The sequence below is a fragment of the Hyperolius riggenbachi genome, chromosome 3, assembly GCF_040937935.1.
Source record: "Hyperolius riggenbachi isolate aHypRig1 chromosome 3, aHypRig1.pri, whole genome shotgun sequence".
Taxonomy (NCBI): Eukaryota; Metazoa; Chordata; class Amphibia; order Anura; family Hyperoliidae; genus Hyperolius; species Hyperolius riggenbachi.
Genome location: NC_090648.1, coordinates 298,357,215 through 298,379,133, shown reverse-complemented (window position 1 = coordinate 298,379,133; position 21,919 = coordinate 298,357,215). Strand labels below are relative to the sequence as shown.

At 43.0% G+C, this 21,919-nt stretch overlaps 1 protein-coding gene across 1 annotated transcript in view; it reads left to right on the top strand.

Annotated features, from left to right (window-relative positions):
* The window catches only part of PUS7L (pseudouridine synthase 7 like), a 31,570-nt gene extending 14,383 nt beyond the window's left edge, over positions 1 to 17,187 (top strand). Inside the window, exons 3-8 of the mRNA XM_068273643.1 lie at positions 77 to 236; positions 2,427 to 2,490; positions 4,117 to 4,198; positions 10,147 to 10,424; positions 11,988 to 12,041; positions 16,600 to 17,187. Of these exons, the coding sequence (XP_068129744.1) occupies positions 77 to 236; positions 2,427 to 2,490; positions 4,117 to 4,198; positions 10,147 to 10,424; positions 11,988 to 12,041; positions 16,600 to 16,941 (980 nt within the window). The 3' untranslated portion in view covers positions 16,942 to 17,187. The remainder of the gene's footprint in view (positions 1 to 76; positions 237 to 2,426; positions 2,491 to 4,116; positions 4,199 to 10,146; positions 10,425 to 11,987; positions 12,042 to 16,599) is intronic.
* Positions 17,188 to 21,919: the final 4,732 nt, after the last annotated feature.

The window sequence follows — 21,919 nt, the reverse complement described above, 5'->3', positions numbered from 1 at the left end:
CTTCTGGATATGTTTTGTTTTGGTAAAGTCTTTATTATGTGGTGTTCAGAAAGGAAATGATTTATGTTTGTTGCAGCATTTTCCCTGGAGAAGCAGAACCTGGAAACACTGGAAGCTATCAGCTACTTGTCATCTGTACTGGGTGTGCTGCCATCAGACTTCAGTTATGCTGGAAATAAAGATAAGAAAGCCATCACCTATCAGTCCATGGTTGTGAAGAAAGTGACTCCGGAGAGGTGACGTTCATTCTCTCACACTGATCATCTATCTCCGCATGGAAACATGTCTAATTATAGGAGATTTGTGATTACTTCAAGTGTGAGCATACTAGTAAATTGCCATGAAATGAAGCCATGTAGTAGAATTTCGGTTATCCAGCAACGCCGGAAATTGGCTGATGCCGGATAAGTGTGTTTTCTGGTTGAGACTTGATGTTAAAAATAGGCTTAGCTAATACAATAGTATACCCCACGTTATGTACATATCATAAACTCTGCGTTAAATGTTTAAATACAGTAATTTAAAGTATATAAAGCTTTGGGAGCTGTGGTCACAGCGGAGCCCGCAAACAGCCTTAGAAGTTTGCCTTCACCAGCGATTTGTGCTGGTTAGTTGAGTTCTGTATAACAGGAACTCTACTCTATTTTCATTTGATTTAGTAATTATTTTTTTTTTGTCTTGGCCCAGTCACTACATAGCAAGAAAATAGCAGGCTGGTACATTTTATCATATACTGTAGCTCTTTAACTGTTGCTGCTGTTTGCTAGTTGCAATCGTTCACATTACACACGTTGCCTTCCGTATTTCGGCAACGCGTGCAGGAGGCAGTCACGCACAAACATCAGAAGCGCATAGATTGCACTGTCTGATGTTCACACTGCCTACTTTCCGTACCAGTGCGGTGCGCGAACACATGCTGCGCCACTTTTTTTTTAGCAAAACGCGTGGCTGACCCATACACTACAGTGAATGGGATCAGCCACGCTTCACATACAAACGCAAATAGCATGCGATCGTATGTGTTGCGGTCATCTGCGTGTGACAATGTCAACAAGGCCTAAGTCATAGAGTCACTTAACTCTATGCTGTGAGATGGGGTTGACCCTGCAAACAATTACAAAGCACAGATACAAATAAGTCAGGGTTGAGGGGAGTAGGCAGTAGCAGTTTTGTTAGTACCAAGTTTATAGCTGTATGTGACCATAGATGCTACCTGACCTTAATGTACAGATGTGCACAAATGTGTTGGTACCCCTCCATGGAAAAAGACACAATTGTTTCTGCAAGAATTTTAGTTTTGTTTACTCTTGCCGAGTAAACTTCTCCTGTTGTGTAATGCGTGATGGGTGCCTTCCCCAAACTGTATGTTCCAGGTTTGTCCAGAATACAATAGGATTCAAATCAGGGCTCATAGGTCACTTCAGAATAGTCTAATGTTGTTAGTCATTCTTGGGTATTCCGAGGTCTGTGTTTTAGGTAAATATCCTTTTGGAGGATGTATGATCTACAGCTGAGGGCTGGTTCACACCAAGATTGCCAGTTTCTGAGGGCCCATTCACACTTAGAAACGAAAAACGCCGGCTTTTTGCGGGAGTGATTTTTCCGCAAATGCACGCGGGAAAAATCACTGGACAGTCCGGCGATTTCTCCGCGATCGCGTTTAGCGCTTCTGTAGCACTGAAACGCGATAGCCGGGAAATCCCTTGAAAATGGTACATTTCGTAATTTTGGGCGATTTGCATAAATTGCCTAAGTAAGAATGGGCCCATAGGGTTTTATTACACTAGCGCTTGTAAAAAGCACTAGCGTTTGAGCGTTTTGCCGAAATGGCGGCAAAACGCCCTAAAAGCGCTTGGCTAATAACTTTCCATAGGCTAGTTCACACCAGAGCGATGTGATTTTTTTTTTTTCTGCACTGTAGAGAAGATTTAAAGAGACACTGAAGCGAGAATAATTATCGCTTCAGAGCTCATAGTTAGCAGGGGCGCGTGTGCCCCTGCTAAAACGCCGCTATCCCGCGGCTAAACGGGGGTCCCGTCCCTTCACCCCCAATTCCCCCCCCCCCCCCCCGCAAAATCAACGACCAAATTGGTCGTAGATTTTGCTGCTCCTAGAGGCAAGGCTAACTGCTGCAGCCCTGCCTCTAGGCGCGTCTATCAGCGGCGCATCGCCGCCTCTCCCCCGCCCCTCTCAGTGAAGGAAGACTGAGAGAGGCGGGGGAGAGGCGGAGATACGCGCTGACAGACGCGCGTGGGGCAGGGCTGCGGCGGTTAGCCCTGCCTCAACCAGGAAGAGATCCCCGGCTGCTCGGAGGGGATTTGTGAGGTAAGGGACCCCCGTTTAGCGGCGCGATAGCGGCGGTTTAGCAGGGGCACACATGCCCCTGCTAACTATGAGCTCTGAAGCAAGATTTATTCTCGCTTCAGAGTCTCTTTAATGACTTGGTCCAGTCTACATTTGAGCCAGAGAGATGAGAGGAGGGGTCCCAAGGTGTGAATAGACCTAAATGATGGTCATTCTATCAAGTGAATCCATTTTCATAAGGTGCGGTGGTGATCACCCTCTCCTAGGCTGTTGCAGAAAAAATATGGTGCCACGATTGCAGGACTTCACTAGGGCTGCCCCCACTCTCTGGAACTCACTCCCACCAGCCATCAGACTCGCCCCCACCTTAAATACCTTCAAACAAGCTCTCAAGACTCACCTTTTCATGCCCGCATACCCCCCCCCCTCTACACCAGTACCATACTACGTTAGACACCCTCTCAACAGATGCACCTGTTGTCTCTACCCCCACCCTTTAGATTGTAAGCCTCTGTCAGGGCCCTCCTCCCTAGTGTTTCCAGCTTGATTATGCAATCTTACTGTCAATCACCCCTCTTGTGGACTAGAACAGTCTCTATTTTGACCTATGACACTGTACTGTTATCAAATCCTTTGCATGATCTTGTTTTGTTGTGAGTTTCCTGTATGTCCTACCTAATATGTCAACCCATTTATCTATTGTGCAGCACTGCGTAATATGTTGGTGCTTTATAAATATAATAAATAATAATAATAATAATACATTGACAAGACACCTGTAGGAGCTTGTGCTAAATGTAACTCTTGATTCTTAATTGGGCCTCTTTGCTTGGCATTCTCTCTATTGAATTTTGAGCTATCTGTTGTGTATGCACTTTCTCCCAAAGTTCTGTATACAAGTATAAATGTTACGATAACTTTTAATCATTTTTCAAGAGGCATAAAACAATACTTTTTGTAAACGTCTGTATATACTCCCAATCCCAAGGATGGGACAAGATAAATTAAGGAACTACATTGAATTGTTCATTAGTAACTTGATGTCCCCAATTCGACTGTTCAATATATTGAATCAAGATCACTATTTCCAGGTCCTGCAGTAACCCAAATGTAAATGTATTCATTTTCGATTTTGGGCAAAACCTCAAACTGTTTACATTCAAAGAACTCTGGGAGAAGCAACAGAGATTTTGTGAGTTAGGAATGTGTCTGTTGTGATTGCCATCGACCATCCCTAAAGAAGCATAAGGTCTGTTAAACGAATCCCCCCCCCCTTCCTTCAACCGAAATATGTGCCCCCCCCCCCCCATGGCCCAATTTATCTGTAGGGTCCTGAGCTTTAGGGCTCACAAGACACTTCCCACCCTGAGCAGATTTCCCACACCAGTATGGCTTTCAGTTGTCTGGACATCATCTTTGTTCCCTGGACACTTGCAAGGCGGGCTGGTTGCTCTACTGTACATCCCACATTGTCCAGTCCACAATGCATCCCACAACTCCCTAATTTCTAGAGGTCCACTCCTATATCAAAAAACTTGGTGGGGGCATGAATGAAATGCTGGTTCCATTACACATCAATCCAGAAGTACCTACATGGCCGCACCTCCTTGTAGATGCATGCGAGCTGGCTTTTTGGGGAGTGTTGGGGGAGGGGGGGGGGGAACAGAGGCAGCATATTTTATTGTTAAGGAGGAAGGATTAGACTCAGCATTGGGCTTCATGGTCCAACTTGAAGCAGACCCTCCTTATTTGCAGAGGACCAACAGCTCTGTTTAGATTTCACAGCTAATGGAAACAACCTTTATCTTTCAGGCATTGGCGGTGAAGTACTTTTTCACACCAGAGAACTGTGACGATCCAGTGAACAAAGCAAAGAGATATTTTTCTGAGACTGGTAAGTTTAATAATTGAAATTTCTATCCACTCGTATCTTTTGTAGTTTTAGAGTACATTAGTCTAACAAGTGTTATGAATCACTATATGAGTTCTGTCACCTCGAACACTTAAATGTGGCAATGAGAGGGCTGCAATCTTTTTCTTCTTTTTTTTTTTCCTCCTTTTTACGGCAATTGCCATGCTGATCTTTTGTCTTCAGTATTTGAGTCACACTTACAACCTTCATGCATCCAGTGGAGTGAGACTGGAGTGGGAACACCAGACTTTCATTCTTCATCTCTGCCAGTTATTCACAAAGTAATATACAGGATCAGCACATCAGCCAGGCACGTACCATTTTTGAATAAAAATGGGGTTCACTTAAAGCTGAACCATGGGCAGAGTCTTTGCTAGGGCTAAACAAGTACATGCCTTGGACCAAGGTCTGCACCAACCTCTACATATTACTGGAACATTGACTTTCATTATTAAACATTTTTGCGGTCTCCTTTATGAAGGTGTGAAATTACAGCTTTTGCTTTGTAACCTTGGTATGCATCCCCATTACTTTGTCACTACAGCTGTCAGCATCAGAACACTTTCTACAGCTCACAGTAGGATCCTGGTCTACATTGCAGCCCTACATGTAAAGTAGTGTATAACCGTGGTGTTTATATTGTCGGAAGGAGGCCAGGAAGATATCAGACCATGATAAATAGGGACTAATGGCACTTCTGCGATTCCATTTACATTTCTTCATTACAGTTGGGGATGCAAAGAATATCTCTCTTGCTGTGAAAGTACCATTGGCATTTAAACTGTTAGAATACTTACAGTGGGTTGCAAAAGTATTCGGCCCCCTTGAAGTTTTCCACATTTTGTCACATTACTGCCACAAACATGCATCAATTTTATTGGAATTCCACGTGAAAGACCAATACAAAGTGGTGTACATGTGAGAAGTGGATCGAAAATCATTCATCATTCCAAACATTTTTTACAAATAAATAACTGCAAAGTGGGGTGTGCGTAATTATTCGGCCCCCTGAGTCAATACTTTGTAGAACCACCTTTTGCTGCAATTACAGCTGCCAGTCTTTTAGGGTATGTCTCTACCAGCTTTGCACATCTAGAGACTGAAATCCTTGCCCATTCTTCTTTGCAAAACAGCTCTAGCTCAGTCAGATTAGATGGACAGTGTTTGTGAACAGCAGTTTTCAGATCTTGCCACAGATTCTCGATAGGATTTAGATCTGGACTTTGACTGGGCCATTCTAACACATAGATATGTTTTGTTTTAAACCATTCCATTGTTGCCCTGGCTTTATGTTTAGGGTCATTGTCCTGCTGGAAGGTGAACCTCCGCCCCAGTTTCAAGTCTTTTGCAGTCTCCAAGAGGTTTTCTTCCAAGTTTGCCCTGTATTTGGCTCCATCCATCTTCCCATCAACTCTGACCAGCTTCAATGTCCCTGCTGAAGAGATGCACCCCCCGAGCATGATGCTGCCACCACCATATTTGACAGTGGGGATGGTGTGTTCAGAGTGATGTGCAGTGTTCGTTTTCCGCCACACATAGCGTTTTGCATTTTGGCCAAAAAGTTCCATTTTGGTCTCATCTGACGAGAGCACCTTCTTCCACATGGTTGCTGTGTCCCCCACATGGCTTGTGGCAACTGCAAACGGGACTTCTTATGCTTTCTGTTAACAATGCCTTTCTTCTTGCCACTCTTCCATAAAGGCCGACTTTGTACAGTGCATGACTAATAGTTGTCCTATGAACAGAGTCTCCCACCTGAGCTGTAGATCTCTGCAGCTCGTCTAGAGTCACCATGGGCCTCTTGACTGCATTTCTGATCAGCGCTCTCCTTGTTCGGCCTTTGAGTTTGGCCTCTTGCACACTGAACGCAATTCCGATTCAGATTCCGCTTTTTACTCAGTTTTTACATCCGATTCAGATTCCGATTTGCAGTGTGCAGGGAGCAAACTGCAAATCAGAATCTGAATCGGATGTAAAAACAGATTAAAAAGCGGAATCTGAATCTGAATCACTTGCAGTGTGCAAGAGGCCTTTAGGTGGATGGCCTTGTCTTGGTAGGTTTACAGTTGTGCCATACTCCTTCTATTTCTGAATGATCGCTTGAACAGTGCTCCGTGGGATGTTCAAGGCTTTGGAAATCTTTTTGTAGCCTAAGCCTGCTTTAAATTTCTCAATAACTTGATCCCTGACCTGTCTTGTGTGTTCTTTGGACTTCACGGTGTTGTTGCTCCCAATATTCTCTTAGACAACCTGAGGCCCTCACAGCAGCTGTATTTGTACTTACATTAGATTACACACAGGCGCACTCTATTTAGTCATTAGCACTCATCAGGCAATGTATATAGGCAACTGACTGCACTTTGTTTTGGTCTTTCATGTGGAATTCCAATAAAATTGATTCATGTTTGTGGCAGTAATGTGACAAAATGTGGAAAACTTCAAGGGGGCTGAATACTTTTGCAACCCACTGTATACAGTAGAATCTTGTTATAGTAAACCTCTGGATATAATAAACTCAGTCCTCAGGTTCCAACAATTATGTCTGTATAAATATACAATATGACCAATTCTGATATATTAAACTACTTTTCCCGGTCCCTGGGCCTGAGCCTGTACAGAAGCATTGCTAACCTGCCTAGACTGTTGCTGCGGTGAGCGTTGTAATAACAGTGCAGGAGATTTGGGCGCAGTCGGCTAAGAGTTTGCTCTTAAAACACTATAATTCAGCCTCCAGCAATAGCTGGAAGCTGAATTATATCATTCCCTACTATCCACGTGGAGGGGGAATAGTATTTATGCCGCCGGGAACTTGTGCAGTAGCAGGATAAGCCATATACCAGCTGTATCCTGTGCCCAAGTCTCCTGGCGGCCAAGTCATACGTACTCTGCTATGGAGGATGTGGAGGAATAAGGTGCTTAACACCCCCCCCCCCCCCCACCCACCCTCAGTTTCCTTCCTCTCTGCCACAGATTTAGCCACCCACTTCACCAACAAAATTATCTCCATCCGTCAGGAAATATCAAATCTTCAATCTTCACCTCCCACCCCTTCCCATCCAGCTTCTCCTCCACCCTATTCTCCCCTCACCTCCTTCACTCCTGCTACCACTGAGGAAGTCCACCACCTACTGCAGACTTTCCATACCACTATCTTCCCCCTTGACCCCATCCCTTCTGATTTACTCCAGCCTCACTTCACAGTTTTAGCCCCAGTCCTCACTACCCTGGTTAACCTCTCCCTATCCACAGGCACCTTCCCCTCTGACTTCAAGCAGGCCACTGTACTATCCCTGCTCAAGAAACCCTCCCTCGACCTCTAGCTACCAGCCCTATCTCCCTCCTCCCCTTTGCCTCAAAACTCCTTGAGCGTCTGGTTCACAAACGCCTGACCCAGTACCTCAATGCCAACTCCCTGCTAGACCTACTGCAATCTGGATTTCGGCCTGCCCACTCAACCGAAACTGCTCTCACCAAAGTGGTCAATGACCTTGCCTTAGCTAAAGCTGAAGGTAAATGCTCCATTCTCCTCCTCCTTGACCTTTCGGCAGCTTTTGACACAGTAGATCATCCCCTACTCCTCCAGTCCATGGGCATTCACGACCTCGCCCTGACCTGGCTTTCATCCTACCTCTCTAACCGCTCCTTCACAACTTCCTTCAATGAGTCCTCATCCACCCCCAACCACCTCTTGGTGGGAGTCCCCCAAGGCTCGGTCCTTGGCCCCCTACTGTTCTCCCATTGCACATCCTCCATTGGCAAGGTTATCTCCTCCATGGATTTTAACTATCATCTGTATGCAGATGACACCCAGATCTACCTCCACACCCCTGACATATCCCCCACTACCATGGACAAGGTCTCCTCCTGCCTATCGGCCATCTCCTCCTGGATGTCCGCTAGGTTCCTGAAACTAAATCTAGACAAAACAGAATTTATGATCTTCCCACCCCGGCAATCCCTGAACCTCCCATATGTGCATGTCACTGTTAACCACACTACCATTTGCCCTACCGCTCAAGCCCGCTGTCTGGGTGTCACCCTGGACTCCGCACTCTCCTTCACTCCCCACATCCAAAACCTCACAAAGTCCTGCAACTTCCACCTTCGTAACATCTGCAAGATCCGCCCTTTCCTGACCTCTGCCACCACCAAACTCCTCATCCATGCTCTCATAATTTCCCACCTTGACTACTGCAATGCCCTTCTGTCTGGTCTCCCTATGACCCGAATTGCCCCGCTGCAGTCCATCATGAATGCGGCAGCCAGAATTATCCACTCCTCCCATCGCTCTACCAGGCGGCTCCCCTCCGTGAATCCCTCCACTGTCTTCCCATCCAGTCCAGAATCAGATTCAAGATACTGTGTCTGACTTACAAATCAATCCACAAAACCTGTCCAACCTACATTTCCGATCTTACTCAGAGGTACACACCTAGCCGCTCACTCCGCTCTTCCAATGAACTTCGCCTAACCACCCCCCGCATCACCCAGTCCCATGCACGCCTCCAGGACTTCTCAAGAGCTGCTACAACACTATGGAACTCCCTACCTCTACCCGCAGTCCCCTCCTTCAACATCTTCAAGAAGGCCCTCAAAACTCACCTTTTCACTCTGGCCTACCACCCCTCCCTCACAAGTGCTCCAATCCCTCTAGATTGTAAGCCTTTGGGCAGGGTCCTCCTCCTTTTTGTGTTTTACCTGATCATGCACCTCCATTACTGTGCACCCATGCTGTGCATTTTAGTGAACCAAACTTGCCTAATCTCCATGCTCCCATCCCGCGACTAAGCATTACCTTGTACTCATACTGTGCTGCATGATCTGGTTTTTCTTGTATTCCTGTATTGTCATATTGCTGTATGTCACCCCTAAATATTGTCTGTAACCTAAACTAATGTCCAGCGCTGCGTAATATGTTGGCGCTTTATAAATACAATAAATAAATGAGGTGCAGAACATGACAAATTGGTTTCCAGTGTCCAGGGTGAGTGGGAGAACAGTATGTATTGGTCGCTTGGGCGATGGACGTCTCTAAAGATCTAAGATGCCAGATGTTTAGGAGATGTTGGGGGGTGTGGGTGTGGGGGGGCTTCTTTGCATAGGCTGGGTTCTTGCATTTGATGGTCTTTATCTGCCAGCTTGGCCAAGTTAAATCTAGCATGCGTTTGTAGCTTCAGTATTGGCAGTTGTTGTCTTGAACAAATAAATGCTAATGAGTTTCCAGAGTTCATTTAACCCTTTAGACACAGTGAGAATAGTTTCAAAGGACATTATTCAAGCAGAGATCAGCATAGACTGCACCTGGTTTATCAGTATAGGCACAGTATACCATTCTTACTGGGTTGATCTGCTTGAGTCTTACAAATTCTGTAGAAGAAAACATGCAAATATATTGCATTATCAATAAGGGCCTCATTTTAAACATGTTAATCCTGCAGTTTCAGTATGTCGCCTAGAATTGCAGGATATGCACAGAACAGTGGTTTACACATAGACTCCTCATGATGCCTGCTCTTAGTGAATACATTCAGAGATTGACAGATTCATATTAAGAAAAGAGGAGGTAGTACTGCCTCACTTATATTTTTATAATTATTGTTTATTAAAGGGGGTCTGAAGTAAAAATAAAAATAAACAGATACTCACCTAAGGAGAGGGAAGGCTTTGGGTCCTATAAAGCCTTCTCACGGTCCCCGCATTCCCTCCGCAGGATCCCCCCCTTAGCAGTCTCCGACCGATTGGTTGCCCTCTTTCGCACGTGCTCATTACAGAGCCGCCCATCTTCAGAAGCCTGAATGTCTCCCGCAGCAGAAGATTTGAATGGTGAAGCGTACGGGGGAACAAGGGGGACCATGAGGAGAACGGGAAGGCTCCATAGGACCCAGAGTCATGATTTTAAATGAATGTATCCTTTCTCATGCTTGTTTCAGAGGATGCTAAAGGTGCGCTTGCCCTAATGCCTGACTGTAAAGTGCGGGAGAGACTGATGCTGCGGGCCTTGAACAGATACGGAATGAATGAGGAGGGATGTATACGAGCCTGGCTGAGTATTCCACACTCAATGCGGATATTGTACATTCACACATACTGTAGCAAGGTGTGGAATGAAGCCGCCTCCTCCAGAATTGCCACCTATGGATTAAAAGTTGTGGAAGGCGACCTGGTATTTCACAGAGATAACAATGGAACATCTTCACTACAAGACAGAGTAAGTAGAACGTTACTGATAATACTCAAACACTTCAGTATGTATTGGACCACTTCAAGGGTTTATGAATAAAATCGTATGATTAGCCCAGAATTCGTCACTGCTTGTGTCATACTATTCACTCTCTAAATAAAGCATAACTAGCCTCATTTGTCTGTGACCTCATCCTTAGCTAAAAGTTCACCAGTATCTGAAAATGTTTTCTTCCTATGTTAAATGGCTGTTTAGATACATTTGCTATAGTAGGAAAATGTTTATCCAAAGATACAATAACAGAATTTCTGCCATTCCGACCTGGCATATCCTCTATATACAGTGTTTTATATAGTGTTACTTTTTCTTAAAGCACTAATGTGAAAAAAGAGGACTTCCTATGTCATCCCGGACCCCACCGCTGCTTGCCAGGACCCTCTTCTTTCTCTGTGTACAAGCGCAGCTGCACTTCGCCTGTTAGTCCTGTCTGCACTGTTGCAGTAGGAGGAAGCTGCTCATGCTCTGAGGGAAAAGCCATGAACAAGTGGCTCCATGCTATTGTGTAGGCGCAGACAGGACTCGCAGAGGCACAATGCTGTTGCGCTCATACGTGGAGGGGAATGCTGCTGCAAGAACCAATTCGACAAGCTCTTGTCAGATTTGCATAGAAGGTCCCAGCACTGGATCAGTGGTGTCGAGGATGATGGTAGAAGTCTCAGGACTACCCAGAGGCTTCCCTCTACCAATTGAATTATGTAACTTGTATTCAAATTTTCCATTCAGGTTCATTTTAAAGAGACTCTGGAACAACATTTTCAGCCTTATTTCTTCTAACCTATAAGTTCCTATACCTGTTCTAATGTGGTCTGTCTTACTGCAGCCTTTCCTAGTTGCACAGTGGCTGTATTATCTCTGTTATATAATCGAATCTTCTTTACTTTGTCAGCTTTGTCGGCTCAGGCAGGAATGTGCTGCTCTGCTGTGATAGGTAGAAGTTATACACGCCCCCTCCAGGCTCTGTATGAGTCACAGACTGAGCTTCTCTCAGCCATGTTTTTTGTTTGTAAACACTGCCTAAAACTGGCAATTACAAGCCAGGATTGCAGCAGGGAGTGGCAGAAACAGCAAAGAGGGGCCCAGTAGAACATAATGAATAGAATGGTATGATTTTTTTTATTGTAAGAATTTTAGAGTACAGATTCTCTTTAAAGTCTACATGTGCTACAAATCACACAATGCCTTCATCCACTTGTAATGACTATTAGGATTTATAAATGTTTGCAGTGTTGCCAGGAAATACAAGTACATTATCATTCACATGTTAATTTCTATCATTTTACAAATACTTTAGTCAAAACCAATTAACCCAGGGTAGCAGGTGAAACATATAGGAAAAAGACCATTACTGGTATCTCAGTCCCTTGGCACTTTCTCTATGACACATTATGTGTATTCTATAGTTCCTCTAATACTATCGCTTATGTAATACCAAAAGCATTTCCAGCTCAGGTACCACACCATATGGTGTTTTACTTACATATATGCATTACGTTAACTGCCTATATTCTTAACTTTGCTGCTTTTAAACAGGTCCACCTTGTCACAGACAGAGAAGAAGCAGAAAATGTATATTTCATCCATGAGGTAACCGTTGTTTTTTACATGTTATGTATAGAGCTAGTTTCTAGTCTCTGAGAGCAGATTGGAGGCAGAGATAGCTGAAACAAGTGTCAAATGTTGCTTATTATTATAAGCTCCGGAGTTTGCATACAGCACTGTCCAACTTCGCGGGCATGCAGGGCCGTTTTTTTTTCCAGGCCACATGGTGGAGGGCCGGAAGACCAAACCTCGGACTCGGTGTTAACACTGCCACAGCAGGGGGGCCACAGCAGAAGGCCTGGCGGTCCGGATGCGGCCCGCGGGCCACCAGTTGGACAGCACTGGCATACAGCAAGAAGGTGGTTCTCAAGAAACAGACAGAATATTCTGCACCTCTGGTCTTCATGGTGAGAGGACACTGTCAATTAGTAAAACAGTGTTATTTTGTTTGATGGAACTTAGCAGAGATAAAATCAGATGAAGAAATATTTTCCTCACGTTTTCTTTGAAAATACTCTTGACAGATCTAACTTCACTCAAGGATTCCTGGGATGCATTATATTCAGTATGATAATATATGTAAACAGATCAGATAGGGCAAAATCTCTGACGTCATGCAAAATTTCTTCAACTATCTGGAATAGGAGAAGAAAAACTGATCAAAAGTCCTGTGCTGTAAGTGGAAGACATGGAACGTAAGCAGGCCTCTTTATGCTGCCTTAGTCCACAGTAAATCAATGTACTCTGTTAAGTATAACTGAGTGTCCTTCGATAGATTATGGGCTGAGGTTAAATGGGTCCTTCAAGGCCACACAAAGTGTGAATACCGTGGTAGATGATATGTCCATGAAAGCTGCAAACGCTGCATCAAAGCACTTGTCACATCAAAAGAGCAACTTAAGTTCACAATATGCAGTAATTTTGCTTTCAAAAACACTTACCCCATATAAATAAAACTAGTCAAGCGTTTAGTTCATGCATGGGAGTAAACAATAAGGGCTGACATCATAGGTGCACACAAGGTACCCCAGCTTGTGAAGTGCTGACTGGTTTAACAGTAGGACAACTTCCTCTGGGTGTATAGTCTTCACATTCTGCTTCAGAATATATGAGGTCAGGGAAAGAGTCCCCCCCCCCCTCCCCCTTGTTTCTTAGCTACATAATTTTCCCCACTGGCCCTGACATGAATAGGAAATGACCTTTGCTGCTGAGCCCACTGCAGCCTTTCATTAGCCAACAAGAGGAAAGATTTCATATCACAGAATCCTATGACAAGATGCTGTAATCCTGTGCAAAAGAACTTTGAACACCCCTATAAATTTAATGTAACATCATGTCTAAAAGGGATTCTTTTGATTATATATAGTAAGATTTGCAGGTCATATGCATTAGTTTGATTTTTCTGGAAGCTGAGCATAACAAGAGGAAGTATAAATAGATGTGTCATAGGGCACTTTTAAGTTACAGACGTGACATATTGGGTCTCCACTGCACTTGAGAAAGGTTGGATATACCGTAACGTCATGCTTTTGTTCTGTGGCACTCTTTCAACAAATTGTTAGCTAGCAGCCACCAGAGAGATACGTAGAGAGAACACTTCTCTGGCGCAGACTGGCCGCAACTGGCAGAAGTTACAGGACCCGGTACCGGCGATACAGAAGTCTGAGGAAAGTGCCGTGGGAGCGTTCCGTGCACATGGGGCTGAAGGAAGCCCCAGGTATGTATAAAACTTGTATTTTATTTAGTCTCTGGTACACTTTAAAGGCAGAAAAGTAGCCACTATTCTATTTCATATCGTCATGAACATGGACCAGGGACAGAAAAGGTGAGATTTGTCTGAGATCAGAAAGAACATTTTTAAAGCCTATAGGAAGATCTTTAAAAAGAAACTCCAACCAAGAATTGAACTTTATCCCAATCAGTAGCTGATACCCCCTTTTACATGAGAAATAGAATGATTTTCACAAACAGACCATCAGGGGGCGCTGTATGACTGATTTTGTGCTGAAACCACTCCCACTAGAGGCTCTGAATACCGCGGTACTCTGGGCAAACTGCCACAATGTAACAATGTTCACAGACAGGAAATGGCTGTTTAGAGCTGTCTAACAGCCAGAGCAGCTAGGAGCAGCTACATAACCTGCCCACAGTAACAATGTCACCATGTAATACATGTCAGAATGTGAATCTCAGAGAGGAATGATTTTACAATGAGCAAACACTGCCTAAATCATTTATACATAATTATGGTAAAAATGAAGCACTTTTTTTACTACATTATTTTCACTGGAGTTCCTCTTTAAGCAGTTTGCTGATATTTTGTCAGCAGATGCAAATATTAAGATGTTAAGTCTTGACTTTGTCGTCAACCTCTGTGGGCATGACAACAAAAGAAAAATCAACCTCCTGAATGGGCAGAAGAACAAAGAAAAATAGACAAACAGCCAAGAGCAACTTCTAAAGAAATATGAGCTGAACTCTGAGGTCAAGGTCCATCCATGTCTGATTGCATCATCTGTAGCGTTTTGAGGCATTACAGTGGGCTCAAACTAAAAAAAAAAAAAAAAAAAAAAACCATAACAAAGCAGGGCTGCAATTTACTTTCTAAATGCATGTACCAAATTGACAAGCCACAAGGCTTCTGGATAAAAACTCCTTTAGGGCTGGTGCACGCCGAGCGGCTTTTTCAGCGTTTCTGCAGCCGCTTGCGGCTGCGGATCCGCTTGGTCAATGTATCTCAATGGGGTGGTGCACACCAGAGTGGGAGGCGTTTTGCAGAAACAAAAAATGCCGGGGTGAGGCATTTTTTGGATTTCGGATGCGTTTCTGCCTCAATGTTAAGTATAGGAAAAAACGCAAACCGCTCTGAAAAACGCCTGTTCAGAGCGGTTTTGCCGGCTTTTTTGTTACAGAAGCTGTTCAGTAACAGCTTTACTGTAACAATATATGAAATCTACTACACCAAAACCGCTACACAAAACCGCAAAACGCTAGCTGAAACGCTACAGAAAAATAAGAAAAAGCGTTTCAAAATCTGCTAGCATTTTGTGGATCTGCTAGCGGGTTTTGGTGTGCACCAGGCCTTAGTGAGACAAAACTGGAGCATCTTGGTGAGGCTCGTCAAGTTTATGTCCAAAGATGGAAAAAAAATAAAGTTAACTTCTTTGGTGGTATTCCCAAGTGTAGCTTGAGTGACCCTGAGCTACACTCAGAGATACTGCGAGGAGGACTGCATACAGAGTGCGCAGCAGAGCTCTTGATCATTCGCCTCCATGTGATCCAGCCTGCCGTCTCCATGGGGTCGCTCTCTGGCTACCTAAACTAGGTGTGGGGAGTACACTCTGGCTTCCTTACACTTGGGGGTCACTCTTCATAGTGCCTTCTGTGTGTCTTGATTTGAATCCTATTGAATATTTATGAAAGAACTGAAACATACCATCTGGAAAAGACACTCTTTAAGCATGACATAACTGGAGACGCTTGGTCAGGGTGTGTAGGCCAAACTACCTGTTGAGGATTGCAGTTGTTTAAGTGAGAGCTACAGGAATCCTTTGGTTGCATTAGTTGCCTCTGCAGGTTGTATAACTAAATATTAGGTTAAGAGTCATTTCATTTTTGTCCATGCCAGAGCCCTGACCTCACCTCTATAGCACACCTTTGGGATGAATTGAGCAAAAACAGAGAGCCAGGCCTTCTTGTCCAACATCCGTGCCTTACCTTAGAAATGCTTATCTGGAAGAATGATGAAAAAATCTGATCAAGACACTTTTACAACTTGGGGAAAGTCTTCCCAAAAGAGTTAAATTGTTATAGCTGGACAGGGTGGGCCAATTTCATATTAACACCTATGAATCAAGAATGGGATGTCATTAAAGTTTATTTGCATATAAAGAAGGGCATTCCAAAAATGTTTTGCAGTATAGTGTATCTTGTGTATTTTTTTTCATTTACGGTAAGTATTTATATAGCGCCGACATATTACGCAGCGCTGTACAGAGTATAATGTCTTGTCACTAACTGTCCCTCAGAGGGGCTCACAATCTAGTCCCTACTATAGTCATATGTCTATGTATGTATGTATCATGTAGTGCATGTATCATGGTCTAGGGCCAATATAGGGGGAAGCCAATTAACTTATCTGTATGTTTTGGGGATTTGGGAGGAAATCATAGTGCCCAGAGGAAACCCACGCAGACACGGGGAGAACATAGAAACTCCTTGCAGATGTTGACCTGGCTGGAATTCGAACCGGATGCCCAGCGCTGCAAGGCGAGAGTGCTAACCACTACGCCACCACGTAGTGTACTACTGATGTTTTATTTTAATTTTTTTATGAAATAACTTGTTGTTTATGCTCATTTTTACTCTCTTGGGTTTATTGCTGTTTTTAAGAAAAAAAGTGCAACATTATGCATGATTTACTTACTGTTTTGGGATTGTATACAGTACATTTATGGCATTTGGGGTACGTAGCAAAGTATAGAGTTTGCCTGTAAGTGGGAAACTAGTTCTGGGTCTGAAATTACCCTTGTTCCTCTCTAATTCTGTAGTCTCCATTTGATTTGGACTTGCAGGCTAAATGTATATGTCATTCTGTTTTCAGGTAGTTCTTCCAATGCCTGGACACAGTGTTAAGTATCCTTCTAATCAGGTTGGTCAGTGGTACAAGGAAGCTCTTTCTAAATCCGGCCTTCAATCCTCTAAATTTCGAGTTGGTTCTCTACAGCTGAATATTCCGGGGTGTTATAGACATATATTGAAATACCCACACAATGTATTACATGAACTTTTTATAGAAGAAGATGACCAAAATATAGTCAATGAAGAAAGGACTAAATCTGAAGTTCTCCAGCCTCCAAAACCATCATTAAAATTGACATTTGATTTAGATTCATCTTGTTATGCAACTGTCTGCCTTCGAGAAATTATGAAATGTAACTTGTAATTTCTTTTTCTGTTTGGTAGGTTTTATGAATTTATGGCTGTTTGTTAATTTTTTAATATGTGATGTTATAAAACTCATTCTAAGTGGTCTTATTTATTAAATGAACCAGTTTTACTAGTGAACCTGGACATGATGCAGCTATTAAGCCATTGCAGCTATATATTAAATTTATATGAACACTCAATATATATCAGACAGTGTATCTTATTACATGTCTCAAATATTTTTGGGAGTTGCAACTTAACTTAAAGTGACTCCGAGCTCAACAAAAAAATAAAAGTTGTACTCGCCAGGGGCTTTCTCCAGCCCAGTGCTGGTCGGGAGGTCCCACGCCGGCGTCCTGGCTCCTCTCCTTCTCCCCGCTCCGGAATGGCTGACAGGCCGCAGCCCGGGCGACACTCTCCCGAGTGTCGGGCTGCTCCTTCCGCATATGACGCGGATTACGTCACACGCCGGCCGCCTCGCGTCTTCACGGCGGCCGGCGTGAAAGTACTGCACATGCGCGCTTTAATCGCGCATGCGCAGTACTTTCACGCCGGCCGCCGTGATGACGCGAGGCGGCCGGCGTGTGACGTAATCCGCGTCATATGCGGAAGGAGCAGCCCGACACTCGGGAGAGTGTCGCCCGGGCTGCGGCCTGTCAGCCATTCCGGAGCGGGGAGAAGGAGAGGAGCCAGGACGCCGGCGTGGGACCTCCCGACCAGCACTGGGCTGGAGAAAGCCCCTGGTGAGTACAACTTTTATTTTTTAGATGAGCTCGGAGTCCCTTTAAAGTAGTCTGAAACTCTGACATAACATTAAATTAAAATGTGTTTTCTTCTTTTCATTGCCCATAGAGTTACCATATTTTATTTTGTGCGCAGGTAATACTGCCCATTTACAAATTTCAAGTTCCCATAGTACAGTATCTGCTCTGAAAGCTGCCTTTGTATTTTATTCAGCCTGCTTTTTGTTGTATATTCAAATCTTCTAGTAAGCTCTCCTGAACTGTTTGCATGTTTTGAAGCAGAGAGAACTGGTTTTCAGTTGTTACACACAATGTAACAACTGAAGAATGAAAGCAAAAGATAGTTAAATGAATGCAGATCAGCTGAAGGGGCTTTCCAGTGCAGGGGCAAAGTGCTGTATTTTACTGTTTGAATACTATTCTCCTAAAAAAAAAAAAAAATGTTTTTTTTTGTGCTAGTAGTTTTAAGGCTGTAAGGAATCTTTTAGAGCATATATGTCAAACTCTGGCCCGCGGGCCAAATCTGTCCCCCCAAGCCATCAAATTTGGTTCCCAAGTGGTTTCTCCACTTTGCATTATGTTTGGCCCACTCTATACTACAAGGAAGCTATATTTGAGGTAAAGCCCTAGATCGCCAGGGAAGCTATATCGGGGAGGGGGGGGGGGGGGGGGAAGCACTAGAAACCAGGGAACTGCATAAGGGAGGGAGGCTATTAGACACTACAGAAATTTATAAGAGAGGGAGGAGGCCACCAAACATTGAGATTGGCCCGCGACTTGGTCTCAGTTTTCAATGTCGGCCCACTTTGTATTTGCATTTGACACCCCTGTTTTAGAGCAAAGAAGAAATGCTAAGTTTCAAACTGCTTTAATATGTATTTGATTTGTTGAGCATATGGAAGAGACCCAATCACATATGGGGAAACATACAAACTCTGTGCAGATAGTGGTATGACTGAGATGTTTATACAACCTGATGCATTATATCTTTGTAAATTACTAATATTTTTACCAAGATTATTTAATGTTGTTCGGTGTAGTCATATTTAGGTTTTCCACTTTAATATTAACATACATAATATGGCCTTAGACATACGTTTCTGCCTCTATGGCCTCAATTCACAGAGCTTTATCAAACACTTTATCAAATGTTTGATAATTTTCCTCATGGGTAAAATCTAATTTTGAATTCATTAAGGCAGTGTTCTCCCCAGGCTCTTTTAGCCGGGTGCTCCACCCGGCTACTTTTGGTGAGCACCCGGCTGTCATCTGCTCGCCACCTCCTCTGCTGTTAGCAAAGTTGTGCAGAGATGCACCAGTCCTACATTCTCTCATATCGCTCCACCCGGCTACTTTTCCATGCCACCCGGCTACTTTTTCATGCCACCCGGCTGGAAAAAAATTCTGGGGAGAACACTGATTAAGGTGTTATAGATTTATTGAATGTTTTATCGATGAAATGATCAATAAATCTATAACACCTTAGTGAATTCAAAATTAGATTTTACCCATGAGGAAAATTATCAAACGTTTGATAAAGTGTTTGATAAAGCTCTGTGAATAGAGGCCTATGTGATAATCTCGTGAAACTAGCTTGAACCCAACTAGCCACTACCACTGGCCTAAATACTCAATCAGTAGAGCTGTAAAACCCAGTACAGACAGTACAGTACTGTACTATATAACCTCAAAATTAAAGTTTGATACCACTTTTTTACTTTATTGCAGAGTCTTTTTTACTATTATGTTGCAGATAAAAATGAGTTTAAAAAAAGTGTGGGGATCTTCCTGGGTTGATCACATTTCATAAAGGACCTTTTTGTATTAACTGAGGAAGCCGGAATACCCTTGAACTGTGTTGACTGTTTCTAAGTGTCCAATAAATTCCTTTACCAGATTAGGTTGGTTTCTTCTGAAGGGGAGTTCACCAATCTTGCCTATTTTTAAAACTGTTTTCATTATTCTATTCTTTGTTTGCACCTTCTCCTGTTACATGCTATAATCCCTGTGCTTTCCTCTTTTGGGATGCTTTGCATATTTTCTACTATTCCCCTCTCATCCCTTTTATGCAGAGTGACCTTTATGAACTCACTGACCCGAGTGGGGATAAGCTTTGTAGTCCTCACCTGCCTTGTGGGAGGTTACCTTTCAAGTGACAACTACGTATTTGCAGGCATTGTACCCAATTTATACTTCATTATTCTGCTGGTTTCTGTATTCACTTGGCTCCTGGGGTGTCAGTCTAATTTTCTTCCAAAATTCCTTTTTGAAATTCGTTCATATTGCATAGAAAACAAGGATTGCTTGTTGTGTCTGTATGTTTTTATATACCCTATGTATATTGTAGGGAAGAGTAGCAAAGTTCATTACCTAGAGGACCACTCCAGCAAAAAAGTAAAATCTGACAGAACCGACAGGTTTTGGGCCAGTCCATCTCCTCATGGGGAATTCTCAGAGTTTTCTTTGTTTTCAAAAGCATTTCCTGAACGGCAGTTGCTATGCCTAACTGACAAAATAGTGTGCAAGTGAGTAGGGAGGCTGTCTGGTATCTTGGAAAGGTTGTAGGCGCCCGTGTTGAAGGAGAAGAAATATATCTATATACACCTGTATATGGTAGTATCCAATAGTACAAAATTGTCCTGCCTTATAGATGCCTCATTGGGGATTAACACAAGTAGAGATTCAAGATAAAAAATGAAACCAATTTTATTGATGCACTTTTCTCCACAGCTCTACAGTGGCTTGTATCTTCTACCTTTAATTACTTTGACAGTTAATCTGCCGTTTAGGAAATTCTATTGAAAACAAATAAAATCCTGAGCATCCCCCATGAGGAGATGGGACTATTTCAAAACTTGTCAGTTCCGTGAGATTTTAACTGCTTACTTTTTCACTGGATTTGTCCTTTTAATTTAAGCAGTTAGATGACAATTCAGGAAATCTCTCTTGCTTTAGTGTGATATTTGCAAGGAAGTATTATTTATTCATTTATTGCAGTTTTCAAAAATTCAAGTTCAAGGTCAATTCAAATTCAAGGTTACATACTAGCTTTAAATTGCATTACAAATTGTGTAACATTTTAACATATTCTTATTTTTTAACCACATTGTGCTGCAATATATATTTTACCCTGCAGGTGGCAGTATGAATCAAAACAAGGATTTGCATTTAAATTCTTATGCTTGGTTACTTTACCATTGTCCCTAAATGCTGGGACTGTTTATGGGATTTTATGTGTTTGAAAGTATGTAATGTCAGAGGGGGGGGGGGGCAAAGTTACATTTAAAGAATGGATGTTTTATCTGAAAAGCATTTTGCTGTTCAGCAAAAAAAATCTTGTTGCTTTGGTAATACATTTTTAACTATGACTTATACAATATCAAAATAGAAAATTAAGAGAAGTGTGACTGGTTGCCACTGACAACAACATTGGTTTTTAAAAGGAATCTGAGGTAGGAGACCTATGGAAACCAGATTTATTTCTTTTAAACCATACTATTTGCCTGGCAGTCATGCTGATCTTTCTGGTCAGCGGGTCTAAATCACACACCTGTAACAAGCATACAGCTAATCTTGCCAGATTGTCCTACACATCTGATCTGCATGCCTGTTTAGGGTGTATGGCATAAAGCGGTATTAAACTCTGACATAATAATCAATAAAAAATGTGTTTTCCTACTTTTTCTAACCCATACAGTTATCATATTTGCTTTTGTGCACAAGTATTCTTATTCATTTAGAAAATTACAAGTTCCCAAAGTCCAGTTTGTTTGCTCTAAAAAGCTGCCACTGCATTTTATTCATAGCTACAGTATTTATATATTGTAATGTACCCAGTGAATTTGTCTGAGCTGTGTCTGATCTAGAAGGAGTTTCTCCACAGCCAGGGAATGTTTACATTCCTCTCTGGCTACAATTAAGTAAACACAAGATAATGTTATCACCTGTTCAGATTCAGGTCTCGCTGCAGGGAGTTTTCTATTGAAAAAGTAAAGGTGGCCATACATCAGGGGACTTGGCGGCCGATCGACCATCCGATTCGATTATTATAATCGAATTGGATGAAAATTGGTGCCACCAAGTGCATGCCCGACCAACAATACAACCAATTTAGAGACAAAAATTGGTCGCATTCTCGATCGCACATGCTGCAAGATGTTAGGCCGACTTGCTCGATTAGTAGCGCGGAGGGAACGGTGTGCAATTTTGTGACGAATGTAACAAAACCCCCTGCGCTGTCCCCAATGAACA